Source organism: Pseudochaenichthys georgianus, chromosome 16 (assembly GCF_902827115.2).
Source record: "Pseudochaenichthys georgianus chromosome 16, fPseGeo1.2, whole genome shotgun sequence".
Taxonomy (NCBI): domain Eukaryota; kingdom Metazoa; phylum Chordata; class Actinopteri; order Perciformes; family Channichthyidae; genus Pseudochaenichthys; species Pseudochaenichthys georgianus.
The window spans coordinates 27,520,085-27,536,503 of record NC_047518.2 but is presented as its reverse complement, the minus strand read 5'-3'; the positions used below and the strand labels follow the sequence as shown (position 1 = coordinate 27,536,503).

General features: G+C 42.8%; 1 protein-coding gene across 1 annotated transcript in view; it reads right to left on the bottom strand.

The window, feature by feature from the left end:
- Positions 1-1,046: 1,046 nt before the first annotated feature.
- Positions 1,047-16,419, bottom strand: part of galnt1 (UDP-N-acetyl-alpha-D-galactosamine:polypeptide N-acetylgalactosaminyltransferase 1) — a 46,369-nt gene continuing 30,996 nt past the window's right edge. The window contains exons 5-14 of the mRNA XM_034102717.2: positions 9,860-10,026; positions 8,667-8,794; positions 8,482-8,561; positions 8,039-8,209; positions 6,045-6,162; positions 5,605-5,785; positions 3,554-3,693; positions 3,309-3,407; positions 2,626-2,760; positions 1,047-1,708 (exon numbers count right to left, since the gene is read on the bottom strand). Of these exons, the coding sequence (XP_033958608.1) occupies positions 1,562-1,708; positions 2,626-2,760; positions 3,309-3,407; positions 3,554-3,693; positions 5,605-5,785; positions 6,045-6,162; positions 8,039-8,209; positions 8,482-8,561; positions 8,667-8,794; positions 9,860-10,026 (1,366 nt within the window). The 3' untranslated portion in view covers positions 1,047-1,561. The remainder of the gene's footprint in view (positions 1,709-2,625; positions 2,761-3,308; positions 3,408-3,553; positions 3,694-5,604; positions 5,786-6,044; positions 6,163-8,038; positions 8,210-8,481; positions 8,562-8,666; positions 8,795-9,859; positions 10,027-16,419) is intronic.

The window sequence follows — 16,419 nt, the reverse complement described above, 5'->3', positions numbered from 1 at the left end:
CACACACACACACACACACACACACACACACACACTCGGCACACACACACACACACACACACACACACACACACACACACACACACACACACACACACACACACACACACACACACACACACACACACACACACACACACACACACACACACACACACACACACACACACACACACACACACACACACACACACACTCCACTGGAGGAAAGAAGCCCTTGGAGTGAATTTTTTAAGAGGTCATTGAGAAGAAGATATGACAAAATGGATTAAAGTATCAGGCTAGAGCCGCCTTTTCCTATATGTATACAGGATGTGTGTGTGTCTATGTAGTGCCTTATGGGAGATTTCCTATAGTTTAACACTACATAAGGCAGTGAATATCAGTTAGTGTTCTGTGTGTGTGTGTACTGTATGTAAGCTCTATGTTAAACATCTTTAAAGACGACAGACAGACAGACAGACTAGGGTTACTGCTCTGTGGCACTCTCACAGGACAAAGCAATGTAAAAACTTGACATAAAAATCTCAAGATATCACAAACATCATATTTCTATCTCTAGATCTCTGCGGATGGCAGACGTCGGGTCCTTTCCTTTTTTTAGTTTGTGCAGTCCCGTAAAAATTCCTCAGTGGGGAAGCTTCAGTCTGTAGGATGAGAAGCCGAGGAGTAACACCAGAGGGAGACATTCACTGCTGCAAGACTGTAGGAGGGGCTCTGACACACACACACACACACACACACACACACACACACACACACACACACACACACACACACACACACACACACACACACACACACGCTCTTCTTCATAGTCGTTCATTTTCAAAATCCTTTACAAAATTAAATAGAAAAAATCAACAAAGGACTTCAGCCCCCTTCTCAAAAGCATACATTCATATCAGAGAACACACACACACACACACACACACACACACACACACACACACACACACACACACACACACACACACACACACACACACACACACACACACACACACACACACACACACACACACACACACACACACACACACACACACACACACACACACACACACACACACACACACACACACACACACACACACACACACACACACACACACACACACACACACACACACTCTCTCTCTTTCGTAAGAGGCAGTCAGTAAACGTGATGAGTTGAAGGGTGGACTGCTGTGTCCAGGGAAGCTGTGAGTGAAAACCTCCTCTCCACTGGTCTCATATCCGCGCCCAGCGAGCGAGTCACTCTCTTCAGTTTAAATTCTCTTTAAAAAAACAAAAAACAAATGTATAACAACAGCCATCGTCTCCTAGAGGGAGTCTTTCCTCTTCTCTCGCTCTGAGGAGGGTCAAACACGCTCCTCCCTCTGATCTCTGGCAGAGGTAGTACCGTCCAATGCGTCCTCCTCTCTTCGCGAATCCCCTCGTGGGAAGTCTTTACTTTCCTTGTGCCCGAATGTAATAATAAACACGTCTGTTCCCCTGATTGCTCACTCTGGGCCGCTGTGTGTATGAGTGTGTGTGTTTGGGAGTGTGCGGAGTGTGGTCAGAAGACTTCCGGTAGTGTGACGTTGCGCAGCAGCCACTGTTGGGAGCGTGTGTGTGTGCAGTCTTTGACGCAGGGCACCTGGCTGTCCTCCTCGTTGGCCTTGTCCAGACACTGGTTACTGTTGACGTGGATCAGGCTCAGCTTCTGAGGAGAGAGAGAGAGAGAGAGAGAGAGAGTGTGTGTGAGGAGGGCAAAAATCATGCTTTTGATTTAATGATTGGAATTCACAAGGGCATGTTAATAAATACCAATCTGGAGGCAGGGTGTCTACTTTTTTTCTTTTTTTATGACTTTAATTTTGAGGCGCAATTCGTTTAGATTTTCTCAGTGCTGTGGTTTGAGTTGTGTAATGTGAAAACTAGGATTTATAATCACCCTAAATCTGACAGCAATAAATATTCCACCAACTGAAATGACAAGTGGTCCTTATGGTGTCACACTGTGTTTACTCTGGGAACAAACTGTTTCAGTTTTTGAAAATATCTGTGAAATTATCTGTGTCCCTTTTTATTTATAAAGAAATAGTTGAAAACAGTTAAAAAAAACAACAACAAACAAGATGAAATGAAAATTAAGGTGTAAACAATTCCTTTACTTAGTTTGTTAGATAATCAGCATCTTATTTGCGTATTTTTCCCATCAATTGTTCTCTTCACAGTATATTATGGGTAATATAGGTATTCTTTTAACAGTGCTTCTGCATGAGGATAATGCTCGTTGTACACTACAGTGATCAGTGTATCCAAAGTGTAGTTAGTATGTGTGGGGACATAACATTGAGATGAAAATCATTTTGTCTACTTTACTGTTTTAACTTCCCCAGGGTTATTGTTGTAGTTCATACGAAACACAACAATGTTAAGACTCCATACTATATCACCTTCTAGGATTTCTGGTGTGCAGTAAAACGTAACTTATTCTGAAGTCTGCAGAACAGAAACCAAAGTCTATGTACCTTTCAAGACCTGCATGAAAACCCCTCTGTGTTTGTGTTCATATTTATACATTTACTGTACCAGTAAATCTGTATTCACAATGTCCTCACAGATTCTCCCACTCACCACGGCGTCGTAGTCCCAGAGCTGGTTGCCTTTGAGGTGATGGCACTTGAGCATCATGACGGGTCCGTTTAGTTTGGACACGTCGAGACACAAGTCGTCTGTCCTGATCTCCTTATTGGCCGTGTAAGAGAAAACCTGCACATAACAAACAGAAGTTTAAAAACACTACTCCATTACTCCTGTTAGAAATAAAGACCATTTCAGACACTTCTTTCTGCAATTTGGCAGAAGAGCGTTCATGTTTAAAGCCCCAACCGACTGGAATACTTTACCTGCTACTATTAGGTCCCTTGCATCATTGGGTATGTTTAAGCATGCATTATCATCTCACCTTCAGCTGGTCTGCTCTTGTTATTGATGAAACTGATCTATTAGACACTACTGTCTATCAAATTGTAATGATTGTATGTATTACTTCATGAATTTTACTTAACAGACTGTACGTGGTTTGTCCTGTTTGTTTGTCATGCTTTGCTTTCTGTTATTTTGTTCATGTATGTCTGTAAGACGTTGCTTTTGTCAGGACCCCCTTGAAAACGAGATGGTGCATCTCAAGGGGTTTATCCTAATAAATACATGTCATCCTTTCGGTCAGTACCCAAAGCTAAGGACCATATTTGAAGGGTTGGAATATGACTCAAATCCTTGTTTTGTGTCAGTATGTTTCTTTCTTCCTCAGATACCTGGTTGCCTCCCATGCCGTGGCAGTTGAAAATGCCGACTTTCTCATTCTCCTTGCGGGCCATGTTGTCCAGGCACTGGTTGGTCTCCACATTACGGATCTGAGCAGAGCACACACAGAAAAAAAACCCCCATTATGACATCAACAAGAGAGCCACACCTCTAATTCAAACAGATTCATTGTGTCTGCTTGGATCTGAGCTAATAGGCAGTGAGTCACAGATGCATCTCTGTCTGAATGAGTTACCTCTCCCAAGGAGTAATAGTGTCTGGGGATCTGAGAGTCGGGGTAGACGTTCTCCAGGTACCAGCTGAAGGGTTTACATTGGAGCTTTTGTCTCAGACCCGTGCGAGACGTGATGTCACCGTAGTCCACTTTGGTCACACCTGGACATACACACACACACACACACACACACACACAAACAGACAGTAACATAAAGGTTAGCCTCTATGGCACTAAACTACCTTCATAATGTCTGCTGACTGGCGGTTAAATCAATGTTACCATGTACGGATTATTTAAGGACTTAACTGGTAGAGTAAAATGAGGTCAGGCCACACATTGATGTGAAGCACCCGGACCCAATATATCATTGCAAAGAGTTTTTATGTCAAATTATTTCAAAAAGCTCAAAAAGGGCTATTGTTACAGTGGCACATGAATATGAAATCTCTATAGCCTAGGTGGAGCTTGCTGCCTGGCAGAGGGCAGCAGCTGCAGTCTGTTTGGTTTCATGACAATTACAAAAGAAGTCCCAAAAACATGTTGTTTTTATAAAAGTGTCCAAACGTTTGAACCAGTCCTGCAGGCTACTTCACTTTGTTGCCAGTAGTTATGTGTGGTTCTAAAAAAATATACTAAATAGCTTGTGTTGGGGTAGCTGCCCTGAGTATGCTGGTCAGATCCCTCTCTGATGAGTGTGAAGTATCCTTGCTGCACATTGTTAGAGGCTGTGTTTGGTCGGACTAGCCAGTGAACATGCTATCAAAGTTCTCCCGAAGAGCTGGAAACATCCCTCTAGTCTAACATGCAGCACAGCCTGGTTACAGATCTCTGAAATGTCCGCATTTCCTTTTTTCTTCAATGATTCATAACCGTCTAGTGTTGATTCCCCTGCTGGGAAACCACCAGAGCTAACCAGAGCCTAGCAGACAGCATTAAGAAAGGGAGAAACGTCTAACTGCGACCGAGCCAGACATCTGCAGCAGAAATAAGGCTCAGAAATAGTAACAGCCTGTACAGGTTGCTGTGAGTGACATGAATTATCTTTGAGGCAGTATCCTCGATTGACATCGTTGTGAGTGCTCTGGGCATGGCTACCATTAATGTTTTCGGTGTGGACTGTATTGACTTTGATATGAAGGACACCTTAGTTCCTACAGACTGCTAATGGCAAAAAAAGACCCCTCCCAAAACTGAAAAGACTAACATGAACACTGGAAATGACTTAAAAACAAAATGATTGTTCACTCTGTCTATCAGGCCTCAGCTGTTAAGAGTCACAGCATGCAGGTGGGTAAGTGTTACAATTGCAGCATCAATTACTTTCCCAGCCTGCAGGGGGCCACATTAAAATATCAGCTGCTGTTACTTTTCTTTATTGTGAACCGAGCAGATTTGGCCGGCTCTGAACAATACCATCACAGCTCCGACGAGAGCGTGCTTCCTGCTAAACAATAATGGAATAATTGAGTGTGTTCCAAGCAAGTTTTTAAAAAGGAGCTTAACCTCTACAAATATTTTCTATTGAGTGTCTTTTGCTTTACTTTTGGCTGCGTCTCCTTTGCCAGCTTGTGTGTGTGTGTGTGTGTGTGTGTGTGTGTGTGTGTGTGTGTGTATGTATGTATGTGTATGTAAGTCAATAGATGCTTCGAGCGTGAAATTACTCGCCGCCCCCCCATCCCGCTGCAACCGCTGCAATATCGCACTGTCACCGGGTTAATGGAAAGATCACACCTGCTACAGAGATTAAACTCCACACATGAGCACATGCAGGCATACTTTCATTAGCGCTCCACACACACACACACACACACACACACACACACACACACACACACACACACACACACACACACACACACACACACACACACACACACACACACACACACACACACACACACACACACACACACACACACACACACACACACACACACACACACACACACACACACACACACACACACACACACACACACACACACACACACACACACACACACACACACACACACACACACACACACACACACACACACACACACACACACACACACACACACACACACCGGGGGAGATGATGTAGAAGAAGTTTTTAAATTCATCCATCCAGACTTCTGCCAGGCGTCGGTTGTTTTTGTTGATGATCTGTCCCGTTCCTCCAGGAAACGTGTAGGGAGTTGCCTTTCTGAACACATGGCCCACGTGAGAGCATGTGACAATCTCTAGAGTCCCACCGCACTGCCAAATCTGTGAAACACAAGAGATTTGGCATGAACACACACATGGGGTATGTAGAATAACCACACTGGGAGAGGTCTGAGTTGTGACAGTCTGAATACGTTTGCCAGTCATTTTGACGCCTGACAGAGTATTAGCTAAGTCAACAATTTAGTCAGGGAAGTCAGTGTAATGTGAATGTGTGTGTTTCAGACACTCCAGTCCTGAATGACTGCCAGTGCATGGAAGAATACAGTCATGTGAGTTGGCAGCGAGTGTGCTCACTCACTCTGAAAGAGATTTCCAGGTTTTCTCCTCCCCATATGTCCATGCCTGCGTCATAAGTGCCGATCTCCTGGAAATAATCTCTGTCTATGGAGAACAAGCCGCCTGCCATGGTGGGGGTCCTGGAAAGAAAGGAGACAGCCGTGTAAATTGAGAGCAAGGTAGGTTAATGGCACTTCATTCACTGAAGGCCTGATTTGTAAGAGGTCACAGAGTACCTTCGGATCCCATCAGGGTTTTACTTTACGCTGCGCTCCCTGTTTGTTGCTGTTCTCCTGCTTTGTCATTCCCTGTTCACCTCCCTGTTGCGTGTGAGTGTGAAATAGACTCGAGGCTCTACCCTATACTTCCCACTAAAAGAATGGTTTCCTTCTTTTCATATCATGCTTATTTTCTTAACTGCCTGTTTTACTTTCATTATACATCCAAGTTCCCTTTCCAACACATAATACATCGCATACTAGCGGCCACACAGATGAGACATATCCTGAGTGCACAGAGGGTAAAGCGTTCGGCTGAAAGTAGGAAATAATAAGAAACAAAAACACAAGCCCATGAACAACACACACAGATGTTTTTTAACAACTATAAATAATACAAACCGTTTATTTATCATGGTATAATAAACCACAATAATAGAAATGTGTGCTTTTCTTTTTACTTTAAGCTCTCTAAACCCTTAGCTTAACATTTCTTATTAAAGACATTCCTCTAAACAGTGACCTAAAAAGAGACGTCAAAAATGTGTTTATTTCACACTGTGACATCGAGATAAACACAAACATGCTACAATAAAACCAACAACTGTAAATACAGCGCAGTATTTCCTACTAAGAATTTAAACTTTTCGCAGCTTTCGGTCTGAAATAACAGCTCAGTCGACACAAGGTCATTCTGTGTGTTCAGAGGACTTTTTATACGTCTTCTTTAAACCTTTGATTCTCTTTTTTCTCCTCTAGCTTAAAAGGAAAACTTTCCAAATGACCTCAGACTTTTGCACAGTACTGTAAATTACAAGGTAGATGAGCCCATAATAACCAGTTCAGCTGTTAAGGTTTCCTCCTCTGCGTGACTGAACGAATCTCATCAGTGTAACAGCAGCAGGCCTGTAGCTTGTCATGCAACACATAATGAACAAAAGATTGTTGAATTAGCAGCTATTTTAGAATCTGTTACTCTTTTCTGACTGATTCCATTTGATCGACTCATCTCCCACATTCTGCACTACAGGAACTATAATGGTGCTAACTCAAACCTTATAAACCGGCTTCATTCAGAATTCGTGTTTATGTGGTAAAGTTTTTAAATCTTCTCTATAATATAGAAAGATTGTCATTAGTCTTAAGCACTTCATCATTTCCAACCCTGATCCTACAAACCATTTTAGTTTTTTAGGCCGTTTACAAAACACCCTTAGGAAAATGCTGTCATGCCTAACTGTGAAAAACAACCGAAAACAGCCGCACAGAGCGTTACACAAGACATATTATGCGTGTGACCTTGAATAATGCCGTAAAGCGAGCTTAGAAAGAAGAGCAGGAAGAAGAGATGATAGACAGGCAGGAATAAGCTCTGCGCCGTGAGAAATTATAGCAAAAAACACAGAGTCTTACATAACATAAGCATCTCGACTTAAGCCACAGAGGAAAGTTCAATCTATTCCATGAGTGTTTCTGCCGAGAGAACGTTTTAAGATTATTAACTGTCTGATTGCTCAGTGCAAATCAATTGTGAATGCCTTTCAGCAACGCTAACGCTCTCAGGCTACAAGTTATTTTAAACAGCTGACTGACAGAGTTAGCGTGAATGATCATGTGGTACTTTACTAATGATACAATCTTGTCCCTGTTGGCACATTCTCTTCTCACTTAACCACACAGGGAAGGGTGAGGGTCAGCTGCACAACATCACCCTGGGGCTGCTGGGGATTTTAAGAAAGTTGAAAAGATTCCTCAAAAAGGCAAGGCCCACCCCGGATCCCCCCGCTGTATCACCCACCTGACGGGCAGCGTGCGGTCTCCTTTGCGGCGGTCCATCTCTCTCTGCGGTACAGGGTACCAGCGGAAGTTGAGCTTCCAGTTGAAGCCCCCGTACGTCATGTCGGATCCCGCCATGTACTCAAACGTGTCATCACTGATCACATCGATGATGGGGCACACCACCGTACTCCTACGACAAACATCAACATGGCAGATTCAATCACAAGTAAACCCTGTGTGTGTGTGTGTTTGTGCGTGTGAGTGTGTGTGTGTGAGTTTGTGTGTGTGAGTTTGTGTGTGTTTATTTGAGCATCTGTTTGCAGGAAGCAGTATACCAAGAATAACTCATTAAGAATGAAATAATCACCGGGACAAGCCCCCTGCAGGCTCAACAAAAGTTTATAGATTTATTTGAGGTAGTCAGAGGTGTGTATGTGTTGTGTGTGTGTGTATGTCTCTTACTTGTCTTGCTTGATGCGGGCGAGCAGAGGCTCCAGCCACCCTGTTGTGCATTCACAATGAGCATCCAGGAAGGTTATGACCTAGAAACATGGGGAGAACACATTAGACAAACGGAGTGGTGCACAGACCATATGGTGAGCAGATCTCTGGGTATGGAAGTCACATATGTGCATGAGCACACACACCTGGCCCGTGGAGAGCGACGCTCCCTTAAGACGAGCGCGAATAAGACCAGACCGCTGCTCCATCCTCACCACTCTGACCGGGACTTCCAGCCTCCTGACGTACTGCTCCAAGGGCCGCTTCAGGAAATCTTAAGATATACAAACAAACACATTTATGTAATAGAATAAGGAAATAAACACAAGTAAGCAAACAAGACAAACTCAGCTAAGGCTGTACCAATTGTCAAAATGTAGATATATTCATTTTTATTACATTCAAAGCTACTATTGTCGTTTCCAATAAAGCTTCGAATGTCCTTCTTGCAAACAATAAATCTTAAATCTTTGATTAAAAATGTATTTTAATTAGTATTTTTTTATAACTTGTCAGTGGGTGCTTGAAATAGTGGAAGGCATGTGGGAACGCAACCAGTTTTACAAACGCAGGAAACCTTGTTTATAAATGCCAACAAAACAGGGTTTCATCTGAATATTTTGATAGAAACATGTTGTTAATTTTGAAAAATATTGCAACAATCTTTTTAAATGTTGACTTTTAGACATTACAGTTATTGGGATTTTTCATAAAACAAGTCGGAAACAATCTCACTCAGCTACTTACAGGAAATCTACTCCTACAAATAACGATGAAAGGAGTGTAGCAAATTTGCAAAAATAAAAGGTTGAAACACAATCAATAGACAAACAACGCTGTGAGGGATTCACATTTTATTAATAAACTGCATTATAAACAAAGCCTCAAAACCAGGAGATGGATTTCAAGCCACTCCTCTAAACTATTCGTCTTGTAGCAACACAGATCAAAGGGAAGTGTGTGTGTGTTTGTATTTGTGAATGCGTCATAGCATGCCTGCCGACAATCCCTCTACCTGCTGAGAGATCCCCTACCTGCACCCCCCCTCACAGAAACACCCACGCCCTCTGATTTGCACCTCGAGGTCCCGTCGGGTGACATGGTGCTGCAGGGTGGCGGGTGTGTGGGGGGGGATTGAGGGTAATAACAGAGTGTAATCCCTGCGGCTGGCGAATTAAAGACCTAATCTCCCCCAAACAGGGATTAGCAGCATTGCACAGGGTGGAGTGGCACACACAGGCCATATATGCTGACGGGCTGTTGGGCATCAGCACGCACGCACGCAGAGGCACTGAAGGAATTATGTGCAGTGTCACTGTGTGTGTGTGTGTGTTTATACCTCTCTCGCTGGCATCGTCCACCAGGACAATCTCCTCCAGCAGAGTGTGTGGAGAACGGTCGATGACGGAGTGGACGGTGCGCAGCAGTGTGCTCCACGCCTCGTTGTGAAATACAATCACCACGCTGGTACGAGGAAGATTATCGGGGTATAGCTTGTTCTTGCACCTACAAAGAGAACACAAAACAGAATCAGAATACATTTTATTTTAAACTACAAATATGGAAATCACTTCAGGACTGAACAGACAACACACAAATCACTAGAGAAACAATAAGAGGAAGTGTGAGAATTGCATCGAACACACACAGACATGTTATATAAAAGGAAACCACATGAAGTTGTTTGAACACAGACAAAAGTGAGCTGACAGAGACCGAGCGAGAGAAGAGAAAAACACTGGTGGAGACATCACAATCCAGCCTCTGTCTAATCGTAAGAGACTGCTACAAAGAGCTGCAGCTAAAGTGAGTCCACACAAGGGAGAGCTGAACTGGAGTCAAACAATTGGGACTCAAACATCAACTCTATCGCATTAGTCAGTCATGGAATCACTACATTCATCAGATCATTGTTTATGGCCTCGTGAAAAAGCATATTTTATGGACTTCAAACGCTGAAAGCAGATAATAATGAGCGAGCAGCCGAGCGTATATTCCCAAATTTAGACGGATAAAGATGGATACACAGAAATATTGGGTCAGCATGATGACAGTTGATTAGTGATGCTAATTAGAGACCGAGTCATTATCAGAGCAGTGCAGGCACACACACACATCACACTGTCTGATTGAGACACACAGGGAAGTAAATGTCTAACAGAGGTAGGAACTAGTGTCAGTGACTTATTTTAATCCTTCTCGACAATATTCCCTGAGGTTTGCATTGTTTACGTCATTAAGTACAAAGGTTGACTTGTTTATGTAACCCCCGACAACATCCCCAAGCAGAATTATGGATTTCATATTTATCTTGTATCTCCCAGGCCGCCATGGGAGGAGTTTAAAATCAGTTTGCAGAGAAACTAGCTTGAGGTTGCTCGTCTAACACATTGAACCCTTACAGACGTTTTTTTTATTGTTTAGTGGTAAAGCAGCACACATTCCCACCTGGCCATCTATAAAAGTGTTCTCACATGCATTTCCATAAAAGTCTCCTGCTGTATTTTACGATACTTTCATTATACGTCGTATACAGTGACAGAAGATTGAAGCCATATTGCAGCGTATAAACACAGTCATTACTTTGGCCAATAAAACAGTTTGGGGTTGCAAGAAAGAGCATCTTGCGGGTTCCTGCAAGAGTGATTGATGACATTTGAGGCAGTTTTATTTCGGTGTTATTGAGACTGGAGTAGATGCTGCACAAAAAACACATGTACACTACACGGTATCTCCTCTTGCACTTTATATGTCGTAGCTGCTACATTGTACTGCCATGTGGTTAATGCGTGTATGCTGCTCATGCTCTTTCTGCATATCATGTATTTATTTTTGCCACTTATATAACTGTCATGTTTATAAATGTTGTTTGTGACGGGACTACGGATAGAAATTAGCTCAAAGCTAAAATCCGGCTCATTTAGATGTGAAAGCATTATGTTGTTTACTGAACATGGCGCGTGGAGCTTCTCTGCTGGGGGATTTTGAGGGGAGACAGGAGGATTGCGGTTCACTGTCCGCAGCTCTCCTGTCTGACCCTGTCAATATGGCATCTCCTGTGTAATGTATTGTGTATGTAATGTCCTGTGTATGTCACAATCAGCTGTCTTAGGAAGTCACACCCCCCCCCGTTATGTTTTGTTTAGTTGTTACATGTTTTGTTGTTTGTTCTGTTATCTGGAGCAATGTCTGTTTATTTTATAACTGCAAAATAAAAATAAATAAAGCATTATTTTGTTTAAAGTGTTCATCAATGTGCATTGTCCCGGGTTCAAATAAACTATTAAATTAAATGAAAATGCGTTATTTTCTCATAAAAGATGTCTCCGAATAAACTATGTGTCGCAAAGAAATAAAAACACCGCTTTGCATATCATGTCCACATTGTCAAAGAAATACAAGTCTGTCATAATCTTCTCACTGACCAAAATAAACAGTGCATTTCCTAGGAAACAGCTTTGAAAGAATGCTCTGTTCATTGTAAACAATACACAGGAAACAGATGGATTGATTAGCACTGCAGATGGCATAAAATATGTTAAATGTTACTCTTCAACAATAAAAAAGAGGAGTAAGCGACAGACACAGAGGCACACGGCTGTAGGTCCAGACACTCTGCAGGAAGCCATGATACCCGTGTCTCATTCACTGTCCAGCACATAATTTATGTGTTTTTGTCAATAGTGAACTGCTCAAACTGCTCAAACCAGCTTATGATTTCCAAACTCTGTCAGATTTAACTCCCAGAAAACCAAATGGAAAATGATCCCTCGTCATAACCCCCCCTCCCCGCGATCATCCAGAGCGCCAGAATGCTTCCTCTCTCCACCGCTGATCCTGACAGGAGGAATGTAAGAGCGACAGAGGAGAGGAGGTCAATAATACACTCTATCCTGCAGCTGCCTCCGGAGCTTGTTAAAAAACACACGCACACAGATTCTCAGTCAGTCAGACTGCATAAAAGGAAAATTGATGATGGCACAACATGATTCACCCACGGATAAGCGGGAGAAGATGGATGGACAACATGATTCACTGTAGAAACAGAGACACCCTCTTAACTTTAATACACAGCGGTTCATTATTTGTTCTGCCCTCAGAAACACAAACAACAACTCAGACTGTTCACTTTTCAGACATGATCGTAACTGTGCAGCTGATGGCATAACACCCTCTGTAACTCCAACAAAACAACATGTGTTCACAGATGATGGACAACACATAGTGTCACATGATGTGGATTGTAACAACTGAGGAGTGGTTGTGAGTCCAGTGGATCCAAAGAGTAAGTGGAGCAACATTTGGCAACGGCAAAGCACGGGTAATGAGTTACAGACTGTTTCTCCAGCCGGTGGATTGTGGGAAAAGTCACAATGGGCAGGCAGACTGGTTAGGATTTACTGCTTTTGCAAATGTTACTAATTTAACTCGGGCACATACACAGCCATACATGTATATAATGCATTCTCATAAAAATGCTGCAGTTAGGGTGTAAAAAAGGAGAACATGCCAAGTTGTCTGAAAGGTGTGGTCACGGAAAGTGTTACATAGTGTCATATATTGCAGCTACACACACACACACACACACACACACACACACACACACACACACACACACACACACACACACACACACACACACACACACACACACACACACCCACACACACACACACACACACACACACACACACACACACACACACACACACACACACACACACACACACACACACACACACACACACACACACACACACACACACACACACACACACACACACACACACACACACACACACACACACACACACACACACACACACACACACACACACACACACACACACACACACAACTTAATGTCTTGTCCTCTCCTGTTTTTTTTTACACTCAATGACTGCACTGCTGAGTATAAGGAAACAAAACATCAGGGAGTTTCCAATTCAAAGTTTGGGCTAATGGTGTCCGGCATGACAACGACGAATCCATTCACGCAGTTTCCCTAAACCTTCTGATCCACACACGCCACACTCATACACACCACACTGGCACAAACAAACACCATCGCACTCGTGCCTACCTACACATTGCTGTGCTTGATATTGACTCGGCCTTATCTCCTAATTGGAAAAGCAGATAGACGGAGAGAAGGCTGAGTGAAAATACACCTAGTAATCAACCCTGGCTCAAAGACTAAAACCCATTTCACGGATCAATGTCCTCTTTCTTTCCCGCCTGTCTAGTGTGCATATGCCCCCGCCTGTCAGTCTCGTGTCTGTCAGTCAGTCTTTCTGCCGATTGCTCTGAAAACCTTTATTACTGATCCATGCATGTTCCTCTACTGATGGCATGAAGGGGCAGAGGGGAGGCCGGGCTGGTTTCCATCTGTTTGAACTAACCTCGACATATCTTCTGAGCTGCAGGTCGGATGCACACCTGTCTAATGACTGAACAACCTGTAGCAACTGGCACTGGCAGACACTTAAGTGACACTAAACTCCTCTTTATAGAGAAGGACTTCCAAATTGCACATATAACCTAGTATTATTGAAGTGAAATATAAAACGGGGCAGCGTGAAATGGCATCATTACCTCCTTAATGTGACAATGTGGGATCAATCTTTTGGGTGAACTAATGGGCTATTAGTCGTGGAGAGAAAGGCATTTTTATTTTATAGGAGAGGATGAAATGGAGAATTATTGAAAAATATGTCATTAATGTATTGGTTGGACCTTGTAGCTAATGCAGCACCAGGTCACCACGTAATAACACTGTGCCATTGGAACAACTTGTACTAATTCTAACTGGTTTTGAGTCTGCACTGTGTTCATTGTACGTGACAATGTGTCTCTTTGCATACTGACAGCGCATCTGTAGTTTGGTCCAGACAAGATAAAGGGGCGATATATTGTTGCAAATGAGTTCTGGCCCTTTTCCTGTTCACACTGGATTTTCTGAAAACAAACCAAAAGCCATAGGTAAGTTATAGAGACTGATGGGAATCTCATTCATGGAGAGTTTTGGCCGCTGTCATGATCTGGGTCATCGGTGTAACGTGAAGCCGCGTTGGGGAAATCCCAACCCAGTGACTCGGCATGGTGCACTTTGATACTCTTGATGTGTTACTTTATGTTCTCCTGTGTCACAAGGAGCTCACAAAGAAATACAGTATGCGCCTTCATACTGATTATATACTGCAAAAGAGGCTTAACAGCAATACTACAGAGAGAAATGACTACAGCATTTTTATTCATAAACTGGCGAAGTAAACAGAACGCAAACGGAACGGATTTAACTGCTTTTGATCAGGGAAATCCCACTCTCGTGCTACATTCATAGCTGATTTACATACATCTGCACGTTGCTAACGCAGGCTTGCTTCCTGTACAGTTCACGATGAGCAGATGGTTCAACAGCAGTTTAGCTTTTTTTTTCATTTGCTTTCAGATCACAAACAAACCGCACCAGAGTTTGCTCGTTTCTCAGACCCTGGTCCTTTCAGCGAGGTTATTAAGTTCTCAGTTAAATCGACAGCTTTCACACCGACCCAAAGGAGTTGCCGTTAACTAACAAAGACTCATTTTGAGCACATAATGTGTACGATCACTTTATGGTATGCAGTTTGGACACTTTCTAGGAAGTTCATATGCCCATGGAAGATGTCCGGCCACCACACCCTTTCTAATTCGCTATCTGTGTTTTATCGTTTTAATCCCTTTGTAAAAGCACACTCTTTACTTTATCTTATATATAAAATTAGAAATATTTGCTGTGTTTCTACTGTAATCAAATCAAGTTTTATTTATATAGCACATTTTTAAACGATTTTTGGTCGAGCCAAAGTGCTGTACATATAATACAAATACCCTACAGTAAAGACACTTTACAGCAAATATAACAGCACAGTTTGTGCAGAATATCAGTAAGAAACGACACCCTCTATCCTTAGACCCTCACATCGTACAAGGAAACACTTCCAGAGAAAACCCCACAGTTTAAAGGGGAACATGGGAGAAACCTCAGGGAGAGCAACAGAGGAGGGATCCCTCTCCCAGGACGGACAGACGTGCAACAGATGCCGTGTGTAAATCGAAAGAGATAATACATTTTACAGCATATAGACCGAATGTTAGGAAATGCGTCTGTAATAAGAAGATGAATCCACGAGGATGTCAGCTACAATCCTGTGGAAGCCATCAGGGAAGCAGCATGACGAGACCCAAGGCAGGACCGCAGTAATGTCATCATTTATTGTCATTTTGTCTGAATGGCTCGATATTGTATTTCATTATATTATACCTAATATGTCCTTTAAAGTGGACCTATCATGCTATATTTGAATAATATATTGTAGGGCCATACCTATACAAAACATGTCTGTGAAGTTTCTTTTTCAAAATACCAAACAGATCATGCATTTTAGCCATGCCTCATTTCGCTCTATTTGCTCTTTTCCAGCCCTGTTTTCACAAGGGCTGATTCTGTGGCGAATGAGATGCAGCTGACTTCACGAGCACGAGCGTCATGTTACCATGCTGTTACCATGCCACGGCAACCTCTCATTCCCCTGATAGGTGGAGAGTTGCCCATATAGGCGGAGCTCCTTATTTCAAATCTGGATCAGTCTGTATCAGATCCGTTACAGCCCCGTTTTTAGAGATTTTGGGTATGAAAAGAGAGAGGGTTGTGTTTTCTGACACTTGGTGAGTTCTCTGACACACCGGGGACACATATTCATGTATAAGAGACGTACAGAAGTGCATTTTGCATGATAGGTCCCCTTTAATAAAACACTTAAAAAAAACAAAAAAGCGAATTATAGTTTTTGTCGAGGTTATCCTATCTACCCTGACTTAGGCCTCTACACATCTGCTGTTCCACCCTTTGTTGTTAAT